This window comes from Lolium perenne, chromosome 3 (assembly GCF_019359855.2).
Source record: "Lolium perenne isolate Kyuss_39 chromosome 3, Kyuss_2.0, whole genome shotgun sequence".
In the NCBI taxonomy this organism is placed as follows: Eukaryota; Viridiplantae; Streptophyta; class Magnoliopsida; order Poales; family Poaceae; genus Lolium; species Lolium perenne.
In genome coordinates this window covers 301299873-301319573 of record NC_067246.2, presented here as the reverse complement: position 1 = coordinate 301319573, position 19701 = coordinate 301299873, and the positions used below count along the sequence as shown (strand labels likewise).

Genomic DNA, 19701 nt, shown 5'->3' with positions numbered 1-19701 from the left:
AATTTATACGTTGAACTCAATCTTTATGCTTATCTCTGATTGTATCGTGCAGAGCCTCTCGGATACACTGAAGAACGTCGGAGCCAATTCCCCCGAGATGACCTTCTCCAGCTTGCGGAGATGATTGCAAGGACCTTATCTCAGCTTGCCGAAAGATTTGCCACAACTTGGCAACTAAGAAGCCGTACTTGCGAAGTGCGCAAGCTTATTCAAAGAATGGATATTCTTCCGGAGCTGGTCATTGATCTGCAAGCGTCATCGGCCTGAGGCGCTGCTGCCATGTCCTTAGCCATGTGCCTAGCACATAACCCGGATCTTGATGTTGACAGGGTGACTTCTGGTGTCCCTCCGACTGCGGATGCCAATGCGCTACTGGAGGCAGTTAGTGGGAGACTCTTGAAGCGGAGCTTCTGAAGGAGCGCGAGGCAGAGGCTCGACCTGCGGAATCCGGAAGCCAGTACACCTGGACAAGTGATACGCTTTGTGGCGGGAGAGGCCCTAAGCGCCTGAACACGGACACATTGGCTGCCTCCTTCTTCTTCTGGTTGCATTCTGGGCAATTGCCGATTGTGGGCAATCGGCTCATTCCTGAATCCCAGCAGTGTCTGAAGAAGGGGCAGTCCCAGTGCCTGTCGTTATCGTCTTGCTCCCTTGATTTTTCCGTGGCACAGCGCTCGTGCTCCTCCTCATCGCGATCGTGCCGACGATGTCTTCTGGCTTCTCTAGCCAGACGATCTCTCTCACCATCATCGCTGGATCGTCGGCGTTGGTCATACTGACTCACATACTTGTTGAGGAGGTGATCAGAGAGGGGTCTTTGATATCTCATGTTCTTCACTTCTCCCTCTGTGACGTAGCGCTTGCCATCATGACGGAGCCGATCGCGTGGAGCGGCCTCTTCTGTGTCCTTGCTATGAGAGCAGCTGCCCTCATCTCCATCTTTGCCAGAGTGGTGTCCAGGTCCTACCATGTTGATGCTGAACAAGGATCCTGGCTGGCAACCTTCAGGGTAAGTGCACTCTACCATGTTAACGGCGGGGAAGGGCTGGGTGTCGACCTTCATGGCGTATTGGTTGAAAATTAGACGCCCTTTTTCTATCGCCGCTTGGATGTGCTGACGCCATACCCTGCAGTCGTTGGTGGCATGGGAGAGCGAGTTGTGCCATTTGCAGTATGGCTTTCCGTTTAGCTCTTGCACCGTGGGGAATTTGAGACCTTCGGGAATCGTCAACTGCTTCTCCTTGAGCAGGAGATCGAAGATTTGCTCAGTCTTGGTCACGTCAAAATCAAATCCCCTGGGCGGGCCTGGTGGCTTTACCCATTTGCAGAATACGGGGGTTCCTCCCCGAGTCCATTCAGCCACTGCTACCTCTTGGTCTCCCGCAGGAACTTCGTCTTCCTCTGCATCGACCAGGACTACTGCACGCTTGAACTTGTCTTGGTACAGGTCCGGGTGGCGCTGTTCATATGCCGATAGTTTCTGAACCATGTGCGCCAGTGAGGGATAATCTGCTTGGGAGGCCATGTCCTTGAGCGGTGTTGCGAGGCCCGCTACTGCCAACTCGACTGCTTCCTTTTCAGTTATACGAACCGAATAACATCGGTTCCTAAGATTCCTGAAGCGCTGGATGTGATTCATCACGCGTTTCTCGCGCTTACGACGTAGTTGTGCTAGATCGGCAATGCCAGACTCGGAAGCCTCTGAATGGTACTGCATATGGAACTGCTCTTCCAACTGCTTCCAAGTCCGGATGGAGTCTGGCGGCAAAGAGGTGTACCATCCGAAAGCCGATCCCGTGAGGGACTGTGAGAAGAGCCTCACGCGTAGTTGATCCGACACTGAAGCCGGTCCTAGTTGCGCCAAATATCGGCCCACGTGCTCGATGGAGCTGGAACCATCTGATCCACTGAATTTGGAGAAGTCAGGGAGCCGATATTTAGGTGGTAGCGGGATCATCTCGTAGTCGTCGGGGTACGGCTTGGAATAGCCGATGGTCCTTCTTTTCGGCACCATGCCGAACTGGTCTCTCAGTATGGTACTGATCTGATCCGCTGTGCTGGCTGCAGGAGCTGAATTCTGAAGATTCGCCGGGGTGGCGTACTTAGCCAGCCATGTTTGCTTTTCCAGCTCTGAGCCAACTGCAGGAGCTGAGCTCTGGAGGTTCGTCGGGGTGGCGTACTTAGTTAGCCACGTACGCTTCTCAAGCTCGTCGGCGACGTCCCTCCTGTTTTCCCAAGTCCCACGATGTTGTGGCCTGGTTTGTGAGTGCCCAGTTGCCACAGTCTGTCACATACGTGCACGTGTACCCGTGAGGGATCTCCTTAGGCGCCTCGGGCAAGAACTGGTAGTCACTAGGGTCACCACCGATCTTGTAGACGACGAATGCCGGTGTAGCCGGCACTTCTGGTGCTGCCAACGCATATGGCAGCGGTGGACGGGACTGGAGTGGCAACTCTCCTTGATGCGTCCCGAGAGCTGGTCCTGACGGCGAGTACTGGTGCCTCATGATCTCCTGGATCACGCGAAGAGCGACACGCTCCAACGTGTTGACCAGGTTCTCAGAGTGGCGGTGTAGCGAGTGAGCCACCAAGTAGTTGATCTCCTGCCGCAGGGACCTGGTGCGTTCTTCCGACGGGGCAGAGGTCTATCCCATCTAGTGCACCATTAGGCGAGAACCCCTTCCACGATGCCATGTGAACGGGTTCTGTGGAAAGAGCCGATGAGGTCGGCTTCGAGGATGACTTTGATCTCGTCATACTTCTTCTTGAGCTCGTCCGTCAGATCCTCGTACGTGACTGGCGTGCCGTCCGCCATCTCAGATGTAGATGGCGATGTGGTTGATGTAGAAGCTTGTCCCACCGGGCGTGCCAGAATGTGTTGTCGTCAGAAACCCACCGGCGGGCAGCGACGGGCAACACCGTAGAGCCGGGAACAACCTAGAGCTGCGGCTGGCTGAGGTCCCTCCGAGCGACGGCCCGCAAAGCGTTCTGGTCACACGTCCGATGCTGATGCAAGGGCGTGCCACCTGACCTATACCTGGTCAGGAAGGTGATGGAGATGCCTCGCTTAGTTTCCTGCATGGCATACACGTAAACATTAAATACGAGCCTCGATCGGCTCTCAGGTTATCCTGTGAATCGGCTCAGGGAGCCGATCCACCCATGATTCGTACGAGGTGCACGAATATATGGTGGTCCTGCTTGATCAAGATAAAGCTAATGAGATCTACGACGATTTAGGGTTTTCACCGTATAATCGGATCATCCTACTCACGGTTGGGCCTCGCGGCCACGCACGGTGATCGTAAGCCGATCCTAAACAAGGCCTAAAAACCAACACAAGGTTGATCCCCGGAACATCCTGTTTAGGGCCCGCGAACGACACCCTACGTGCCGCTGGATCCTCCACCCCTTTGTAAGGCCTAACTATTGCAGATATTAAACTAATCCTTGTAGAACAAGGAGCAATCGTAACGGATCAGATCTACTAAATAATGATCAAGCGGGGTGCCGCTCCCACACCTGAGATAGGTGTGAGGGCGGCTAGATATGCAAGGGTTGCACTACGATAGCATGTTACGCGAAGAACTATGCTAACCCTAACACATCTATGATAACTACGCTGCTCGCCATCAACAAGGCTTCAGTACGAGCAACGCATGAACAACGTGGAGCTTGTGCTGCCTAGATCGCAAGATGCGATGTAGGCAGCATGTTGCTTACCGGTAGAAACCCTCGAGACGAAGGAGTTGGCGATGCGCCGAGATTGATTGGTTGGTTGAACGTTGGTTGTTGTTTATTCCATAAACCCTAGATACATATTTATAGTCCAGGGGACTTTCTAACTTAGACGTGCACCTAACCGTGCACGAGTAAAATTCCAACTAACCGACACGTATCCTAATATGTTACAGATACAAAGGCAGACTAGCCCAAACTCAGCATAACAGGCCGATTCACGTAATTCTTCCATATATATTCTTCAATTTCATCTTGATCGCGGCCCACCTCTGGCTCGGTCAAATTCTGGTGATAACACCTCCCTCCTCCCTTCTATGCATCCCTAGGATGATGCCGCCACCCCACCGCTTTCGCGTCACACCGCCGTTATCGACCAATCCATAATCCACAAACAAAAAAAGATAAGAGATTTGCCAAGATGCAAGAGCCTTGCAGGAAAGATACGGAGCCTGCATTTGGTGTGGTGGGCTATTATTCGTCACCTAGCTAGAACATGGTCTCTTAAGACCATGCATGAGGTGATGGCATGTTGTGTGATCCTGCACAACATGATCGTCGAGACAGTGCGTCTTGATGGCCGCAATGAACACGTATGAGACTTTCGGGGTGAGTTGGTTGAGTTAAACCCTGGGCAGGTACCTGGGAGGAGTTCTTAGATATGAACATTGAAGTCTCTAACAATAATATTTCAAAACGCCCCGAGATGGATTCGACTGACCATCGGTAGGCATTGGTTGGGCATCAATAGATGGATGAGTTGGATGAGTAGCCAATCTTCTCTACTTTTATTTGTTAATTGTGGACTATGCTCTATGTATTTTAATGCTTGAAGCATGAAGACTTTTATGTTTATTTGGTTGTAATAATAAAGTATTTTAGAACCTCTATTTTTTGTTGTTTTGTATGGCTAATTTTTTTCTCCATATATTGCACATTTTTTATACAAATAACTCTAAACCAACCTCGCCGGACGAAATGCGTCATGGCACCCCAATGGTAGAATGACAATACTGGCTAGACGACGTGAGGTTATTTTTACCATCCGAAATGCTTCGGGCTGGGGAGAAGGCCTAGTCGGTTGTCGCCGAAGTCGAGACCAACCTGAGCAAGTCCAACAAGAGATGGCCGGATGGGAGGCGAGGGAACCATGTGCTTGAGCACGAGCATGGCGGCTCCTACTCTGCCCTCTCTCTGCCTACAGCCGGAGGAGGGACTGATCAGAGTGGCAGGTGTGTGTGACAGCGCACTTACATAAAAATGGCTCGCTCCGCTTCTATCACCCGGAAAGCGGCCGCGTTCAGGTCCTGAACCTCCAAGGACCCAGTACATGCATGCTCAGGCGCTGCAACTCTGTGGCCTGGGGCGGATGCTTGCTCTGTAAGCCAAGTTTGCCCCTGGTCCACCGTCAAGACTCGATTCGCTACATTGTTTTCGGTTATCGATAGCAGCAGCAGATCGACATATATCTACGTCTCACTTTTCTTTGTGTGTGCTTGCTGTTCACGTCGGACTCGGATCATAACACCATCGCGTTCATTCTCGCCGCCGCGCCGCCGAATGCATGCATGCCACACGAAGTACTAATAGTTCATTCTGCTAGCTCGTCTTTCAAAGCACGGTTTAGATTTCTCAGGGTTTCAAGGTTTAAATCTAGCTAGTGCTAGGGCCAGTAGCCCTTACACCATCTTTGGCCGACGCTATAGAATTCGTTAGAAGAGTAAATTTTTGGTTTTAGAAGGCTAGCGCCACGTCCAATCCAACTCTCCTAATTTAGTTTTTTACTCATCCACGACGCCTGTTTCTTTAAAGAATTCCATCATTTTCTCCTGTTCGCCACTGTCGGAACCCAAGCTCCTCTATATTTGCTCCTCTTAAGGCCATTTTCATCAGCGGCACGCAAATGGGCACTTTGTGTGTGTCGATGTCCGCAGGGATCCGTGCCCATGACCTAGCCAGCAACACTTCTCCCTTCCCACTCTCTTCCAGCCGCCACCCGGGCGTGTGACCTAGCTGCATCCATGAAGACCACAGTGTCACACGCCTTGCCGAGACCGTATTGGACACCACACCCGTCGCCGAGGCCTCATATCCTACCATGCTAGTCACTGTTTCTCGCGTCGCCACCGCCAGTCGTGGCCACAGTCAGCCAAAAAAGGACGCCGTCCCCTCTTTGGTTAAGCCAAAGAAGGAGCTCACGCCGGAGGAGAGGGCATCAGAGTCTAGGAAGTGATATGGCCTGCGGCCACCCAAGAAAGGGCCGAAACATTCACACATACAGCCCAAGTTCAGGCCCGTGCTAAAGCTATGGCCATGGCCGCCCAAGCGACGCTTCTTGCCAACGGTCAGGTGCTGGCCACCGACCTCACTACGAGCGTACAAGCCCCCGCGCTCGCCAGGCCACGCACCGGTCGCTTCCCAGTTGTCTAGGGACAAGTCGCCGGAGATTGGCAAGTCTTTCCCGCTTGTGCCGGCCAATCCAAGCAACAAGCGAGTTGTTAGGGAGCGTGGAAAGGAAGCCGGTGAAACGATGAAATGTCAGCGCCGCCTGTTTTGCCGTCTAACCCGGTATGTTCTTCTCTTCCAGAACCATCACTGCGTCCAACCAAATGGTATGTGTACCCAAGCATTCTTTGAGGGGGACGAGGCCATGGAGGCCATGATCAACGAAGGAGGTGCCATCGAGACCCAGCGTACCACCCAAGCCGACACCCAAACAACCCTGATCCACGTCGAGGACGAGCCATTGCTCGCTCCCCAAGCCATAGGGGTCAGAAGCGTCGGGAAAAAGAGGAGGCCGTGATGAACCACGTCTACATACAACACTAGAAGCTCGTCGTTGAAGAGATCAACGCCCACAACACGCGCCCTACTGACCAAGGACGCCTAGCAACCCGCTCGACCGACGACATGGATCCTCCTTAGTAGGCATGGTTAGATAGGAAGATGGTGATGATCCTTGATGGAGATGTGTGATTCAATCGCACATTAATTTGTATCTAGATTCTTCTGTACTTTAGGTATGGCGGCAATGACGGTTTTGAACTATCTTGATGTACTAATTTGGATTATTTATTATTTTAACCTTTTAACTAGAATTATTTAACGTCTAAACTATGGACATAAAATTGCCTAAAATTGCGAGGCCATATGTGGTGTGCCATTAGGATCGCCTGCAACTGCATACAGATCTAGGCTTCTTCTCTATCCTCGAGACCACCGCAAACGGAGACAAACTATTTGACCGTTCTAAACAAGTCCACCGTTAGCGAGATGGCATGAAATATATAAAACATCTGTAATTAGAAATTAGAATTAACACGGGCCTCCCATTAAATTTGCACAAAACGAAAGATGATAGTGTTGTATCACATACAACGCGCTGCGCCAAGAGAAGCATAAGAAATCGCATCTACGGTGAGCAGGTGCAGGTGGGCCCAGCTGTAGCCTGTTGTTCGCCTTTTCTGTTACTTTCTTGTAACGTAAGGCAGGGCAAGCTGATGGGCCCCATGCAGTCTAGGATCAGGCCGGTTCATCAACCAACGCTGAGAGAGAGCACCAACTCCAAATTATATCAGCTGCAGAATAATACAGTATAAAAGAAAAAAATGCACTTAATGCCTGCTACAGTAGAAAGTGTAACAAACTATAAGGACCAAATCCTATACCGGCCCCACAGAATTGTCCAATCCCCAGAGCATGATTAGTACTGGGGTATAGATGAAACGGCGATCGATCCCGGTTATTTGAGGATAGTAAAAGAGACACGTCAATCAGAGAAGTGGAAGGAAATGGAACGAATCGAGTCGCTCAATAACTTGCACAATGCAAAAAAGGGAAGCCAAGCAGTTCGGATTTGACCACCATGACCATGTCATTGACTCATTTCCAAAGAAAAAAGGTCCGCCATGGCAGTCCAAATGCAAAAGAGATCACCCTTTTGGCAAAAAAGAAGGGAAGATACTCTCCCGATGCTATTTTTGGCATAGAGCGGCTTCTTCCACCATGTGCAGAGTGGTGGAGTTTTTTTTTTATTTAAAAAAACTGCCGCTTGGTGCCCTTTGCTGCACAGTTTTATTTTCTGCAATTTTGATATTTTAATTTCGAAGTTTTAAATTTCAAATGTTGTAATCTATTAGGGTGCAAAATTTCAATACGATATAAATTGTATTATGGGCCCAGAAAAAATGCCCAATTTCCACGGATGGATGATTCGCCTCGTCCACCATATCCGATGAGAGATCCCCTCGTTCACTCTCTACTCTCTTAATGTCCCATCAACCGACCAAGGTGATGGATGATTCGCCTCCTCCGCCACTTGCGATGTGAGATGCTCTGACGAAGCTTGCGCCTCGGCGGGGCATGTCGACCACGCATGCCATTGCTTAGTGAAAGCTCGAGATGTTGCCTAGAGGGGGTGAGTATGGGTTTTAAAACAATTTCATACTTGACTTGAAAGAACGCGGAATAAAATTAATGTTTAATTTTTAAGCATAAACCCTAAGTAAGCTAGGTTCAACCAGCTGCCCCAACAACTAGACTAATAAGGATATATCACAAGTGATAAACAAAATGTAAATACTTAACTCGGTTACAGAGATAACCGGACACCCATAGACTAAAATGTTTCTCGATGTTCACTTACACGAAGCAAGCTAGTCACCGCTGTAGAGGTGTGGGTTACCACCAAGGACCCCCAAATGTATGAAAACTCACCTTCTTCTCCGAGCCCCCTCAAAAAGATAAGGGCCCTTTACCTATTGTCAACTTTTCACCATTCGAGAGATATATCCCGGATTCTGCCATCTACTGTCCACCCTCTAAATCGTAGTGGCACACGAACCTTATAAAGAAGGAACGACGCACCCGCACAAGATGCTTCGTTCAGAAGAATAGTAGCGATCTACCTATGGAGGATCGAGGGGATCATGCCATGGAAGGACCTTGTGCTATGCCGCGAGAATGAACTCCTTTCCTCTACTACTCGCATATCTTCTCCCTCTCCTACTTTGTGGCCATTGTTGCCTGAGTATTCTCAACTTCTGCTCAATCCGCGCCAAATTTACCAGGCTCAGCGCTCGAGATTCTCTCAATTAGAGCTCTCCCATTAGTGCCTCGATCTGGTATTCCCCTTCCAGGCTCGCTCGTCACCCTTCCTGCATCCGCCATCGCAAACATAGGGGCTCCCCGTCGGCAACTCTCCGGCAGTCCGGTGGTGGTGGTGGGTGGGGATATAATGTGTAACGTGTCTAATAAAGTGTGGCCGCTAGTCTAATAGTATAAATTTGTCTAGACGAAACGAAAGAGCATGATATATATGTTTTGAGATTCTTTAACAATATGTTTTGAGATTATATAAGGTGCCCATTCCAAGCACGCCATAGTGATTTTCGTGAGCATGAATGAGTTTAACTTCAAAAAAATGTTACAATTATTTTTGTAAAATGTTAAAAAAAAGGGTGGAGATGCCCTATAACCACACGGATTAGAAATATTTGCTAGAGTATTATAAATTGCCAGACCAAATCTGAAGCACCCATTACATTAAATAATAATAATAAATAGATACACAAAGTTCTATGCGTACTTCAAAATTTTGCAGACAAAAATTAGGATTAGTATGAATTTCTCCCGTCTGTAGAAAAGTTGCAAAGCCTGACACGGCGGTTAGAAGTAAAAGTCTAGAAAAGTAAAGGCATCTCACCCCCGCTCCCGTCTTCCTCACCAAAAACCCCACTCTCTCCGGTGAGCCAGCCGGTCTCTTCCTCCCCAAACCCTTGCCTCTCTCTCTCCCTCTCCCCGGCGAGGCGGCGAGGCGGAAACCTACCCGCAGGTATGAACTCTGGTCCGCTTGGCCATATCCCGGCGGGCGGCAACGACCACGTAGGCACACCCGCGCCGTAGGGCACACCGGCGCGCTCGCAGCCGAGGTTTCGTGCGGAGGGGGCCGGGAACTCGTCACCGGGCGTGGTACGTACAGCCACGGGCGCTTCCCCGTTCTTCCCCGGCGCCAAGCTGGACCATGCGCCGAGCCAACCGCGCGCGCGCTCTGCCGAGATGCCCTCGAGGCTCGAGCTCGCCGGGATGCCTTGCCTCGGCACTGCCGTGGCCTGTGGCGAGCACGCCGCCCACGAATCGTGGTCCGGGTGCTCGCCACGGGCCACGCTGTGCCTAGGCAACGCATCCCCGGCGAGACGAGCGCATCTCGATAGAGCGCGCGGTTGGCTCGGCGCATGGTCCGGCTGGCGACGAGGCAGAGCGGGGAAACGCGCGTGGCTGCGCCACGTCCGGCGACGAGCGCTGTCCCGGCGAACTCGATGAGGAAGCCAGCTAGGTCGCCGATTTAAGGCCGCGTGATGTTTTTCCTAGGGCGGCCCACGCCATGGCAACCGTGCACGCAAGCGACGCTGGTGACACTGACACCCACGCGGTACTGGCACACTACGCTACCGCGCGCTCGTCGCGCGTGCTCTGTTTCGGTCGCCGTGAGGCTTGTCGCACTCGCACCCGGCGCTCGTCGCCTGGCGTGGCGCAGCCACGGGCGCTTCCCCGCTCCGCCTCGTCGCCAACCCCGGACCATGAGTTAGCGCGCAGTGTGGCAATCAGAGTGCACTCAGCCGTGTACCGTTGTGAGCATCCCGTTGCCGGTTCGCGGCGTCCTGGTGGGCGGAGTGCTCGCCACGGGCCGCGGTTCGCGGCGTCCTGGTGGGTGGGGTGCTCGCCACGGTCCACGGTTCTGACGCCGAGGCAGCCCTTCCCGGGCTAGCTGGACGAAGATCCCGTGGCGAGCATCACGCGGACGAGAACAAACACCGTGATCTGTGTCTGGGTTCCCTCGGCGATGAAAGCGCGGCCGTTGTATCGGTGACGCACGACTCACCGCTGTCGTAGTTTCTATCTTGCTATCTTCAGAGAGCACAGGACACGCTGGGGTGTAAGGCTTGCTGCCTTGCTGGGGTGGGTTGGAGGGGATGTTCTTTCTTTCTTTCCACTAGATTTGTAACCTGTGAATTTCCTTGTTATTCAGACCGGATGGCTCGGAGCCTTGGAGTTAAGCTTGCGCCCACCATGGTTGCAGATATCACAGGGTTAGGAACATTTGCAATCGTGTTCAACGTGGTGTCTGTCATGATCGACACTGCTCCTCTGTAAGTTTATTTGTCTTAATTTATTTGGCCAGTTTATGCTACTCGACAACTTTAATTTGATCTTGTCCTATCGTAAGTCTTCCAGTTCTTTTGTTTGGCACAACTTCTTACTTTGTTGAGCATTTTTCTACATCTTTACATGTCATAAGTTATAACACATTAAGTTTCTGGAAACTTCACAGAGCCTTCAAGAATTTAAGCTTTTGAATTGCTTGTCGCAGATGTGTTCTGCTGTTCTATCCAGATTTGAAGGAGGCAAAGAAGTATTTCACTGAGCAAGGGTTCGCAACTGGAGCAGTGATGAACTTGATGCTCATGGTCTATGTGTACTTTGTGGCTGATGACCAGCACCCCGACGTTCTCTTTGTCAGTGCAGTGGGTTTCATCCTGGGAACTGCATATACTTTCTTTCTGTTGGCTCACCGTGTGGTTACAGCAGATAGAGCATGCATGCCACGATTTTGGGTAAGATATAGATATGGTTAAAATGGAAGGAATTCATGAAACAGACGATGTTTAATTGCTTGTATCTGTCAATTTGCAGATGTTCGTTGTGCTCCTAACCTTTCTCGGTGCTTGCTCCGGTCTGCTCAGTGGCATTCTTATGCAGTACAGGGGCGACGGCTATATCATTTTCTGGATGCTCTTTGTGGCTTTAGTCGCACTCAATGGACTTACACTATTCCCAATAGTAAGTTTCGATGTAGACGATGTAGTCCAAGCTAATTAGGACAAGGTGCGGGCACTATTAGTACACTATGCATGAGGCTTGCAACTTGTAAGATATAATTTACATGATACATATGCTTTATTAGTACCGTTGACAAAATTGTTTCATGTTTTCAAAATCAAAGCTCTAGCACAAATATAGCAATTGATGCTTTTCCTCTATGGAGGACCATTCTTTTACTTTCAATGTTGAGTCAGTTCACCTATTTCTCTCCACCTCAAGAAGCAAACACTTGTGTGAACTGTGCATTGATTCCTACATACTTGCTTATTGCACTTATTATATTACTCTATGTTGACAATATCCATGAGATATACATGTTACAAGTTGAAAGCAACTGCTGAAACTTAATCTTCCTTTGTGTTGCTTCAATACCTTTACTTTGAATTATTGCTTTATGAGTTAACTCTTATGCAAGACTTATTGATGCTTGTCTTGAAGTGCTATTCATGAAAAGTCTTTACTATATGATTCACTTGTTTACTCATATCATATACATTGTTTTGATCGCTGCATTCACTACATATGCTTTACAAATAGTATGATCAAGATTATGATGGCATGTCACTCCAGAAATTATCTGTGTTATCGTTTTACCTGCTCGGGACGAGCAGAACTAAGCTTGGGGATGCTGATACGTCTCCGACGTATCGATAATTTCTTATGTTCTATGCCACATTATTGATGTTATCTACATGTTTTATGCACACTTTATGTCATATTCGTGCATTTTCTGGAACTAACCTATTAACAAGATGCCGAAGTGCCAGTTGCTGTTTTCTGCTGTTTTTGGTTTCAGAAATCCTAGTAACGAAATATTCTCGGAATTGGACGAAATCAACGCCCAGGGTCCTATTTTGTCACGAAGCTTCCAGAAGACCGAAGAGGAGACGAAGTGGGGCCACGAGGTGGCCAAACTACAGGGCGGCGCGGCCCAAGCCCTGGCCGCGCCGGCCTGTAGTGTGGGCCCCTCGCGCCGCCTCTTGACCTACCCTTCCGCCTACTTAAAGCCTCCGTGACGAAACCCCCGATCTGAGAGCCACGATACGGAAAACCTTGCCGAGACGCCGCCACCGCCGATCCCATCTCGGGGATCCAGAGATCGCCTCCGGCACCCTGCCGGAGAGGGGATTCATCTCCCGGAGGACTCTACACCGCCATGGTCGCCTCCGGAGTGATGTGTGAGTAGTCTACCCCTGGACTATGGGTCCATAGCAGTAGCTAGATGGTTGTCTTCTCCCCATTGTGCTATCATTGTCGGATCTTGTGAGCTGCCTAACATGATCAAGATCATCTATCTGTAATTCTATATGTTGCGTTTGTTGGGATCCGATGAATAGAGAATACTTGTTATGTTGATTATCAAAGTTATATCTATGTGTTGTTTATGATCTTGCATGCTCTCCGTTACTAGTAGATGCTCTGGCCAAGTAGATGCTTGTAACTCCAAGAGGGAGTATTTATGCTCGATAGTGGGTTCATGCCTGCATTGACACCGGGACAAGGATGTAAAGTTCTAAGGTTGTGTTGTGCTGTTGCCACTAGGGATAAAACATTGATGCTATGTCTAAGGATGTAGTTGTTGATTACATTACGCACCATACTTAATGCAATTGTCTGTTGCTTTGCAACTTAATACTGGAGGGGGTTCGGATGATAACCTGAAGGTGGACTTTTTAGGCATAGATGCAGTTGGATGGCGGTCTATGTACTTTGTCGTAATACCCAATTAAATCTCACTATACTCATCATGATATGTATGTGCATGGTCATGCTCTCTTTATTTGTCAATTGCCCAACTGTAATTTGTTCACCCAACATGCTGTTTGTCTTATGGGAGAGACACCTCTAGTGAACTGTGCACCCCGGTCCAATTCTCTATACTGAAATACAATCTACTGCAATACTGTTTTACTGTTTTCTGCAAACAATCATCTTCCACACAATACGGTTAATCCTTTGTTACAGCAAGCCAGTGAGATTGACAACCTCACTGTTTCGTTGGGGCAAAGTACTTTGGTTGTGTTGTGCAGGTTCCACGTTGGCGCCGGAATCCCTGGTGTTGCGCCGCACTACATCCCGCCGCCATCAACCTTCAACGTGCTTCTTGGCTCCTCCTGGTTCGATAAACCTTGGTTTCTTTCTGAGGGAAAACTTGTCGCTGTGCGCATCATACCTTCCTCTTGGGGTTCCCAACGAACGTGTGAGGTACACGCCATCAGCGAGGCAAATGGACGAACACCTGACGGGCGTGGTCGAGGCGACCCGAGCCGCGAGCGACGAGGAGCAAGCAGGCCGGAAAAAAAGCCGGCGGAAGAGCAGCCAGATAGGCCGTCGTCCAAAGACGGCGGAATATAGGCAGGTGGGGAAGGAGGGGCGGCGGAATCTAGGCAACAAGCCGGCGGGGTGGTGCCGGCGGCGAGAGAGATACGAGGGGTGGGGGAGATTTTGAGCGACGTGGCGGTGGGGTTCGTGCGTCTAGTCACCGACAGATCGGGCCCTTCCCCGCTTTTCACTCGTCCGGAGTCCCCGAGCGCTCCCCGGGGGGCTGGGGGTGGCGTGGGCTCGCCGGATGGATTAAGGGCCAAATCCGGACGAAAACGAGGAACCGGGGGCGCGACTGGGCCGAATTACGCCGTCCGGATGGAAAAAACGCTCGCCGGGGGCCTCGACGGGGGCACGAGTGGAGATGCTCTAAGAGTCGGAGCATAGACGCTAGTGTGGCCGGCGTGCTGCATTGACGAGGCAGAGCCCCATGGGCTCCACGCCCGGGCGATAATCGCCACGACTCTCGCATTTGTCATGTTTTATTTTGTTCCTTGCCATGATTTTTCTTCTCACTGTGTTTATTTAAGGCATGTATTAGGAGTTCTTTTTGAAATTTCCGCGTGTTCCAGTTAAAAAGAAGAACATTTGTTGCACTGCATAATACTCCCTCCATCCCAAAATGTAAGGCGTCTAAGGATTAGTTAAAAGTCAATGTTTTTTAAGTTTGACCAAGTTTATACATAAAAATATAAATATTTACAGTACTGAATCAACATGAAAAGATTCACCATAAAATATATTTTCTTAATATGTTCATTCGATATTGTAGATGTAAATATATTTTTCTAAATATTTGATCAAAATTAGTAAAGTTTGACTTTTGACCAATCCTTAGAAGCCTTACATTTTAAGACGAAAAGAGTATTGAAATGAAAAACATCCTTAAGCTTAAGATAGCACAAAAGATATCATTCAATCAATTAGTTCATCACTTCTGCTCATTTTAGTTTCCATACGAAGGAAGATCATATTATAGGCTGTATTTATTTGGTTGATTGTGGTTGATATCAGAGCTCACAATTACGGTTTAGAAACTTAAGGAAGGTTGAGAATGCCGTGAATCATTGATCTTAACATAAACCTATTTTACAATGCATTACTTCCCTTCTTACAATGATTGTTTATTTATTTACCCCCTTTATCTTGTTTAGCTATGGTTGAAGCGCCAAGCCCAAGTATCCTGAAAGAGCTCTTGCGGCTTCCCTACCTCTTCAATCTATTGCCATTATGCTCAGTGTGATCCCCTTGTGAGTTGTGTTTCCAAATTTCATCTTCTTATTTGTGAGCAGTTGCATCATCAATGTCAGCTCGACGGTTTGTTGTAAATATTTGGTCCGCTTTGCAACGCTTGTGGTTAACATGCATTGTTTGGTGGTTGTCGTTCGTGTTCTCATCTTGAGTGGTTGGGTGTTTGCCAAGTGCTCCCCTAGGCTAGCTTCTTTGGGTCGAGTTGTTTGGTGGGGTGTTCGTTCTCTCTTAGGCTTGTACGACCACGTAGGAACACCTGCGTAGTAGGGCACACCGTCACGCTCGCATCCGAGCGGGGGCTGGTCCAAATAAATATTACACCCGGGACAAGTTCAATAAAACAATTTACCCTAAACTTCTATACGCATGTGTACCTTATTTTATTATACTACAATGTTAATAGCTTCCTCATTACACACTTAGAATAGTTATCAAATATGAAATATTATTAATATTAATTTATCATTTTTAAATTATTACAGTTACTTGTGTTCAACAAATGTATTTTACAAAAGAATGTTATTTCTACTGTACATTGACAAAATTGTATGCACCTTATTTTTGCATCTAAAGTAATGTTTAAACATCTTTAGTGGTTTCTTAGATATATATTGGATATGTCCTAACAAATATCTCAATAGGGAGATTTCTACTGTACCGCTATGTAAGATAATTTATAGACATTTCTGGATTATAAATTGAACCATTTGTCTGACTGTCTACCAGTTATTTTGTGGTCGGATTTTTCTTCCAAGTTAGAGTATGTGTTCAATAATAATCTGAGAATGCATGCACTAGATATTGAAAATTACTAATCACTAACTATCATCACAATATTATTTATTGTCCAAATTTCTGTTACACAAGACTTGCTAGACTCATCTAGATGCCTTTGGTACACAAAACTTAATTTCATGTCAATTTTATAAGTAAATATGCATAATATTGAAAATGAAAAATTAGTTACAATAACTTTCACTACAACTATGGGAGCTTCCATCAGAGAGACTACGATATAGCTAAACTTGCAATTTTCGATCATTTTCGTTTGCTCCAATGTGTGATATAAGGTTTGTGATACCGACTTACTCCTGCAAACGAATAAAGGCTTTATATAGCTACTTAATAGTTTCTATGATATAATAGTATAACAATAACAATAATGACAATGTTTTGTTTAGCACTTTGTGGTGCCGACTTAATCCATGGGAAGCTTTCGAGGAATGGAATCCTTCTTAGGTTGATTGATTGCTTCATTCCTAAATTTTGTACCGCACATTTCATTGAAAATTTTGCACTATCTCGCCGACGACCGTAGTCCTGCCTCTTCCATATTCTCATGTGTGGTGATAATTTTTTGTACTATTTAACTGAAAGTGCTAATGTGGTTTATGTAAATTAGTCAATTAAAAGATTACATATGGGGCAAATGGTATACATCGAAATTGTGGAAGCTTTTACATTACCCCCTTTCAAAATTACCTCCTCTAGACGTTGTGGGGGATCCATGGCAGGAGAGCGTCGGTGGAGTATCAGCTAAGGGCATCTCCAGCGGCTTGACGCAAATCGCGTCTGCGTGGTCGTAAAATAGGTCTGCCAACCTAGCCCAACAACCCGACGCAAAATGATTGGCCTGTCCGTGGAGACGCAAACGCGGTCCAAATTTGCGTCACGAATTAGTCTGTGTGTACGCGTTTCATGACCTTGTATTCTAGCCAGCCCGGCACGCCAGGGACAACGAAATCGAAGAAAGTTCGCTCGCCTCCCTCCTCCCTTCTATGCATCCCTAGGATGATGCCGCCACCCCACCGCTTTCGCGTCACACCGCCGTTATCGACCAATCCATAATCCACAAACAAAAAAAGATAAGAGATTTGCCAAGATGCAAGAGCCTTGCAGAAAGATATGGAGCCCGCATTTGGTGTGGTGGGCTATTATTCGTCACCTAGCTAGAACATGGTCTCTTAAGACCATGCATGAGGTGATGGCATGTTGTGTGATCCTGCACAACATGATCGTCGAGACAGTGCGTCTTGATGGCCGCAATGAACACGTATGAGACTTTCGGGGTGAGTTGGTTGAGTTAAACCCTGGGCAGGTACACGGGAGGAGTTCTTAGATATGAACATTGAAGTCTCTAACCATGGGCGGACGCAGCTGGGGCCGAGGGGGCCGTGGCCCACCCGTAATTTCGAAAAAGCCTAATAAGCCTGACTCGGTCCAACATCCAAGCATCCGTGACAGAGCATCTAGCCACGGAGCGAGCCCGCACGGCCACCAGGTCACGACCACGCGACCCTCGCGAGTCACGACGCGATTCCCCGACCCTGCCGTATCGGGACCGTCGCCGCTCCTCGCTCAGCTCGGCCCTCGATGCTCTTCGCTCTGTCCGCTTTGTCCGGCGGACGTTGGCCACCCGTCGGCTGCGCGCCTGCCCCCCTTTCCCGGACTCCTGCGGTATGCGAGCTTGGCCGCTTGGGGGTGGCCGCCGCTCGCCGGTCAAGAAGAAGCGGCCTTGCCGGCTTGGGCTCGGCCGCGCGGCACCGGCCGCAAGTGTCCACCTTCCGTCCTTCCCTAGCTCTTCCCGCCAGCCAGCAGTCCAGGCGTCTAGTAAGTCTGCGTCCGCTCCCGCCTCCCCTACTCTCTGTTTCTATTACCATGAGCTACTGTTAAGTGTTCATTACTTAAAATTTCCCCTATTCAGCTATTCTCTATGCTAATATTGAGGTATGTATTGTCACTTTGGGGTATTGTTTGATGTTCAGCATTAGATCGTTCCCATAAAGCTATATCACGACTGAATAACTAGCAGTGGAGTGATGCAACGGGAGATGATCTTGTGCTGCTCCGCTCCAAAGGTGGGCAGACCTCAGTGAGGTTGACTTGAAGAATAAATTGGATAAATTTAGGCATCACAATTTATGAATCTAAAGTATCTATATTATGTATGTCAATGAAATTTAAAAAAAAATCAAAAAGTTGGCTGTGTGATTTTGTTAAATTTCACAGGCATACATAATATTATAGGTTGAGTTGAGAATTAGGGTCCTGATGTAAATGATCTTTTGTTTCAAGTCCTTAGTGAGTATTTTACCAATGTACAATGAACTCTGGGTAGATGATCAATTAATTATATGACTTGTAACTTAAGTTGTTCAAATTTCATGAAATATTTTTTACTGTTCAAATTCTTCCAACTATATCATTTGCTTGTACTTAAAATGAATGGGTGCCGCAACCGTGCGCCTTTATACTCTAGTTTGTCTTATATATCGTTCATTTGGCAAACGTTCTTCACAATTTGGGTGGCGCAAAATTTTTTTTGGAGGTGTGCCCCCCCCCTCCAATTCTATCCTGCGTCTGCCACTGTCGATGTCCGCAGGGATCCGTGCCCATGACCTAGCCAGCAACACTTCTCCCTTCCCACTCTCTTCCAGCCGCCACTCGGGCGTGTGACCTAGCTGCATCCATGAAGACCACAGTGTCACACGCCTTGCCCGAGACCGTATTGGACACCACACCCGTCGCCGAGGCCACATATCCTACCATGCTCGTCACAGTTGCTCGCGTCGCCACCGCCAGTCGTGGCCACGTGCAGCCAAAAAGGACGCCGTCCCCTCTTTGGTTAAGCCAAAGAAGGAGCTCACGCCGGAGGAGAGGGCATCGTAGTCTAGGAAGTGATATGGCTGCGGCCACCCAAGAAAGGGCCGAAACATTCACACATACAGCCCAAGTTCAGGCCCGTGCTAAAGCTATGGCCATGGCCGCCCAAGCGACGCTTCTTGCCAACGGTCGTGCTGGCCACCGACCTCACTACGAGCGTACAAGCCCCCGCGCCGCTGTGCCACGCACCGGTCGCTTCCCGCTTGTCTAGGGACAAGTCGCCGGAGATTGGCAAGTCTTTCCCGCTTGTGCCGGCCAATCCAAGCAACAAGCGAGTTGTTAGGGAGCGTGGAAAGGAAGCCGGTGAAACGATGAAATGTCGGCCGCCGCTGTTTTGCCGTCTAACCCGGTATGTTCTTCTCTTCCAGAACCATCACTGCGTCCAACCAAATGGTATGTGTACCCAAGCATTCTTTGAGGGGGACGAGGCCATGGAGGCCATGATCAACGAAGGAGGTGCCATCGAGACCCAGCGTACCACCCAAGCCGACACCCAAACAACCCTGATCCACGTCGAGGACGAGCCATTGCTCGCTCCCCAAGCCATAGGGGTCAGAAGCGTCGGGAAAAAGAGGAGGCCGTGATGAACCACGTCTACATACAACACTAGAAGCTCGTCGTTGAAGAGATCAACGCCCACAACACGCGCCCTACCGACCAAGGACGCCTAGCAACCCGCTTCGACCGACGACATGGATCCTCCTTAGTAGGCATGGTTAGATAGGAAGATGGTGATGATCCTTGATGGAGATGTGTGATTCAATCGCACATTAATTTGTATCTAGATTCTTCGTACTTTAGGTATGGCGGCAATGACGGTTTTGAACTATCTTGATGTACTAATTT

General features: G+C 48.8%; 1 protein-coding gene across 1 annotated transcript; it reads left to right on the top strand.

Moving 5' to 3' along the window:
* The first annotated feature begins 9263 nt into the window (after nt 1-9263).
* Nucleotides 9264-12123, top strand: LOC139837700 (uncharacterized). Its single transcript, XM_071827002.1, has 4 exons — nt 9264-9571; nt 10766-10886; nt 11108-11351; nt 11431-12123. The coding sequence occupies exons 2-4, from the start codon at nt 10771-10773 to the stop codon at nt 11614-11616; spliced, it is 546 nt and encodes a 181-aa protein (XP_071683103.1). The 5' UTR covers nt 9264-9571; nt 10766-10770; the 3' UTR covers nt 11617-12123.
* Nucleotides 12124-19701: the final 7578 nt, after the last annotated feature.

Bases quoted from the DNA above. Each gene is read 5' to 3' on its own strand.
- LOC139837700 (XM_071827002.1), top strand. From the start codon at position 10,771: ATGGCTCGGAGCCTTGGAGTTAAGCTTGCGCCCACCATGGTTGCAGAT. The intron at 10,887-11,107 runs GTAAGTTTATTT...TGCTTGTCGCAG, and splicing joins ATGATCGACACTGCTCCTCT to ATGTGTTCTGCTGTTCTATC. The intron at 11,352-11,430 runs GTAAGATATAGA...GTCAATTTGCAG, and splicing joins CATGCATGCCACGATTTTGG to ATGTTCGTTGTGCTCCTAAC.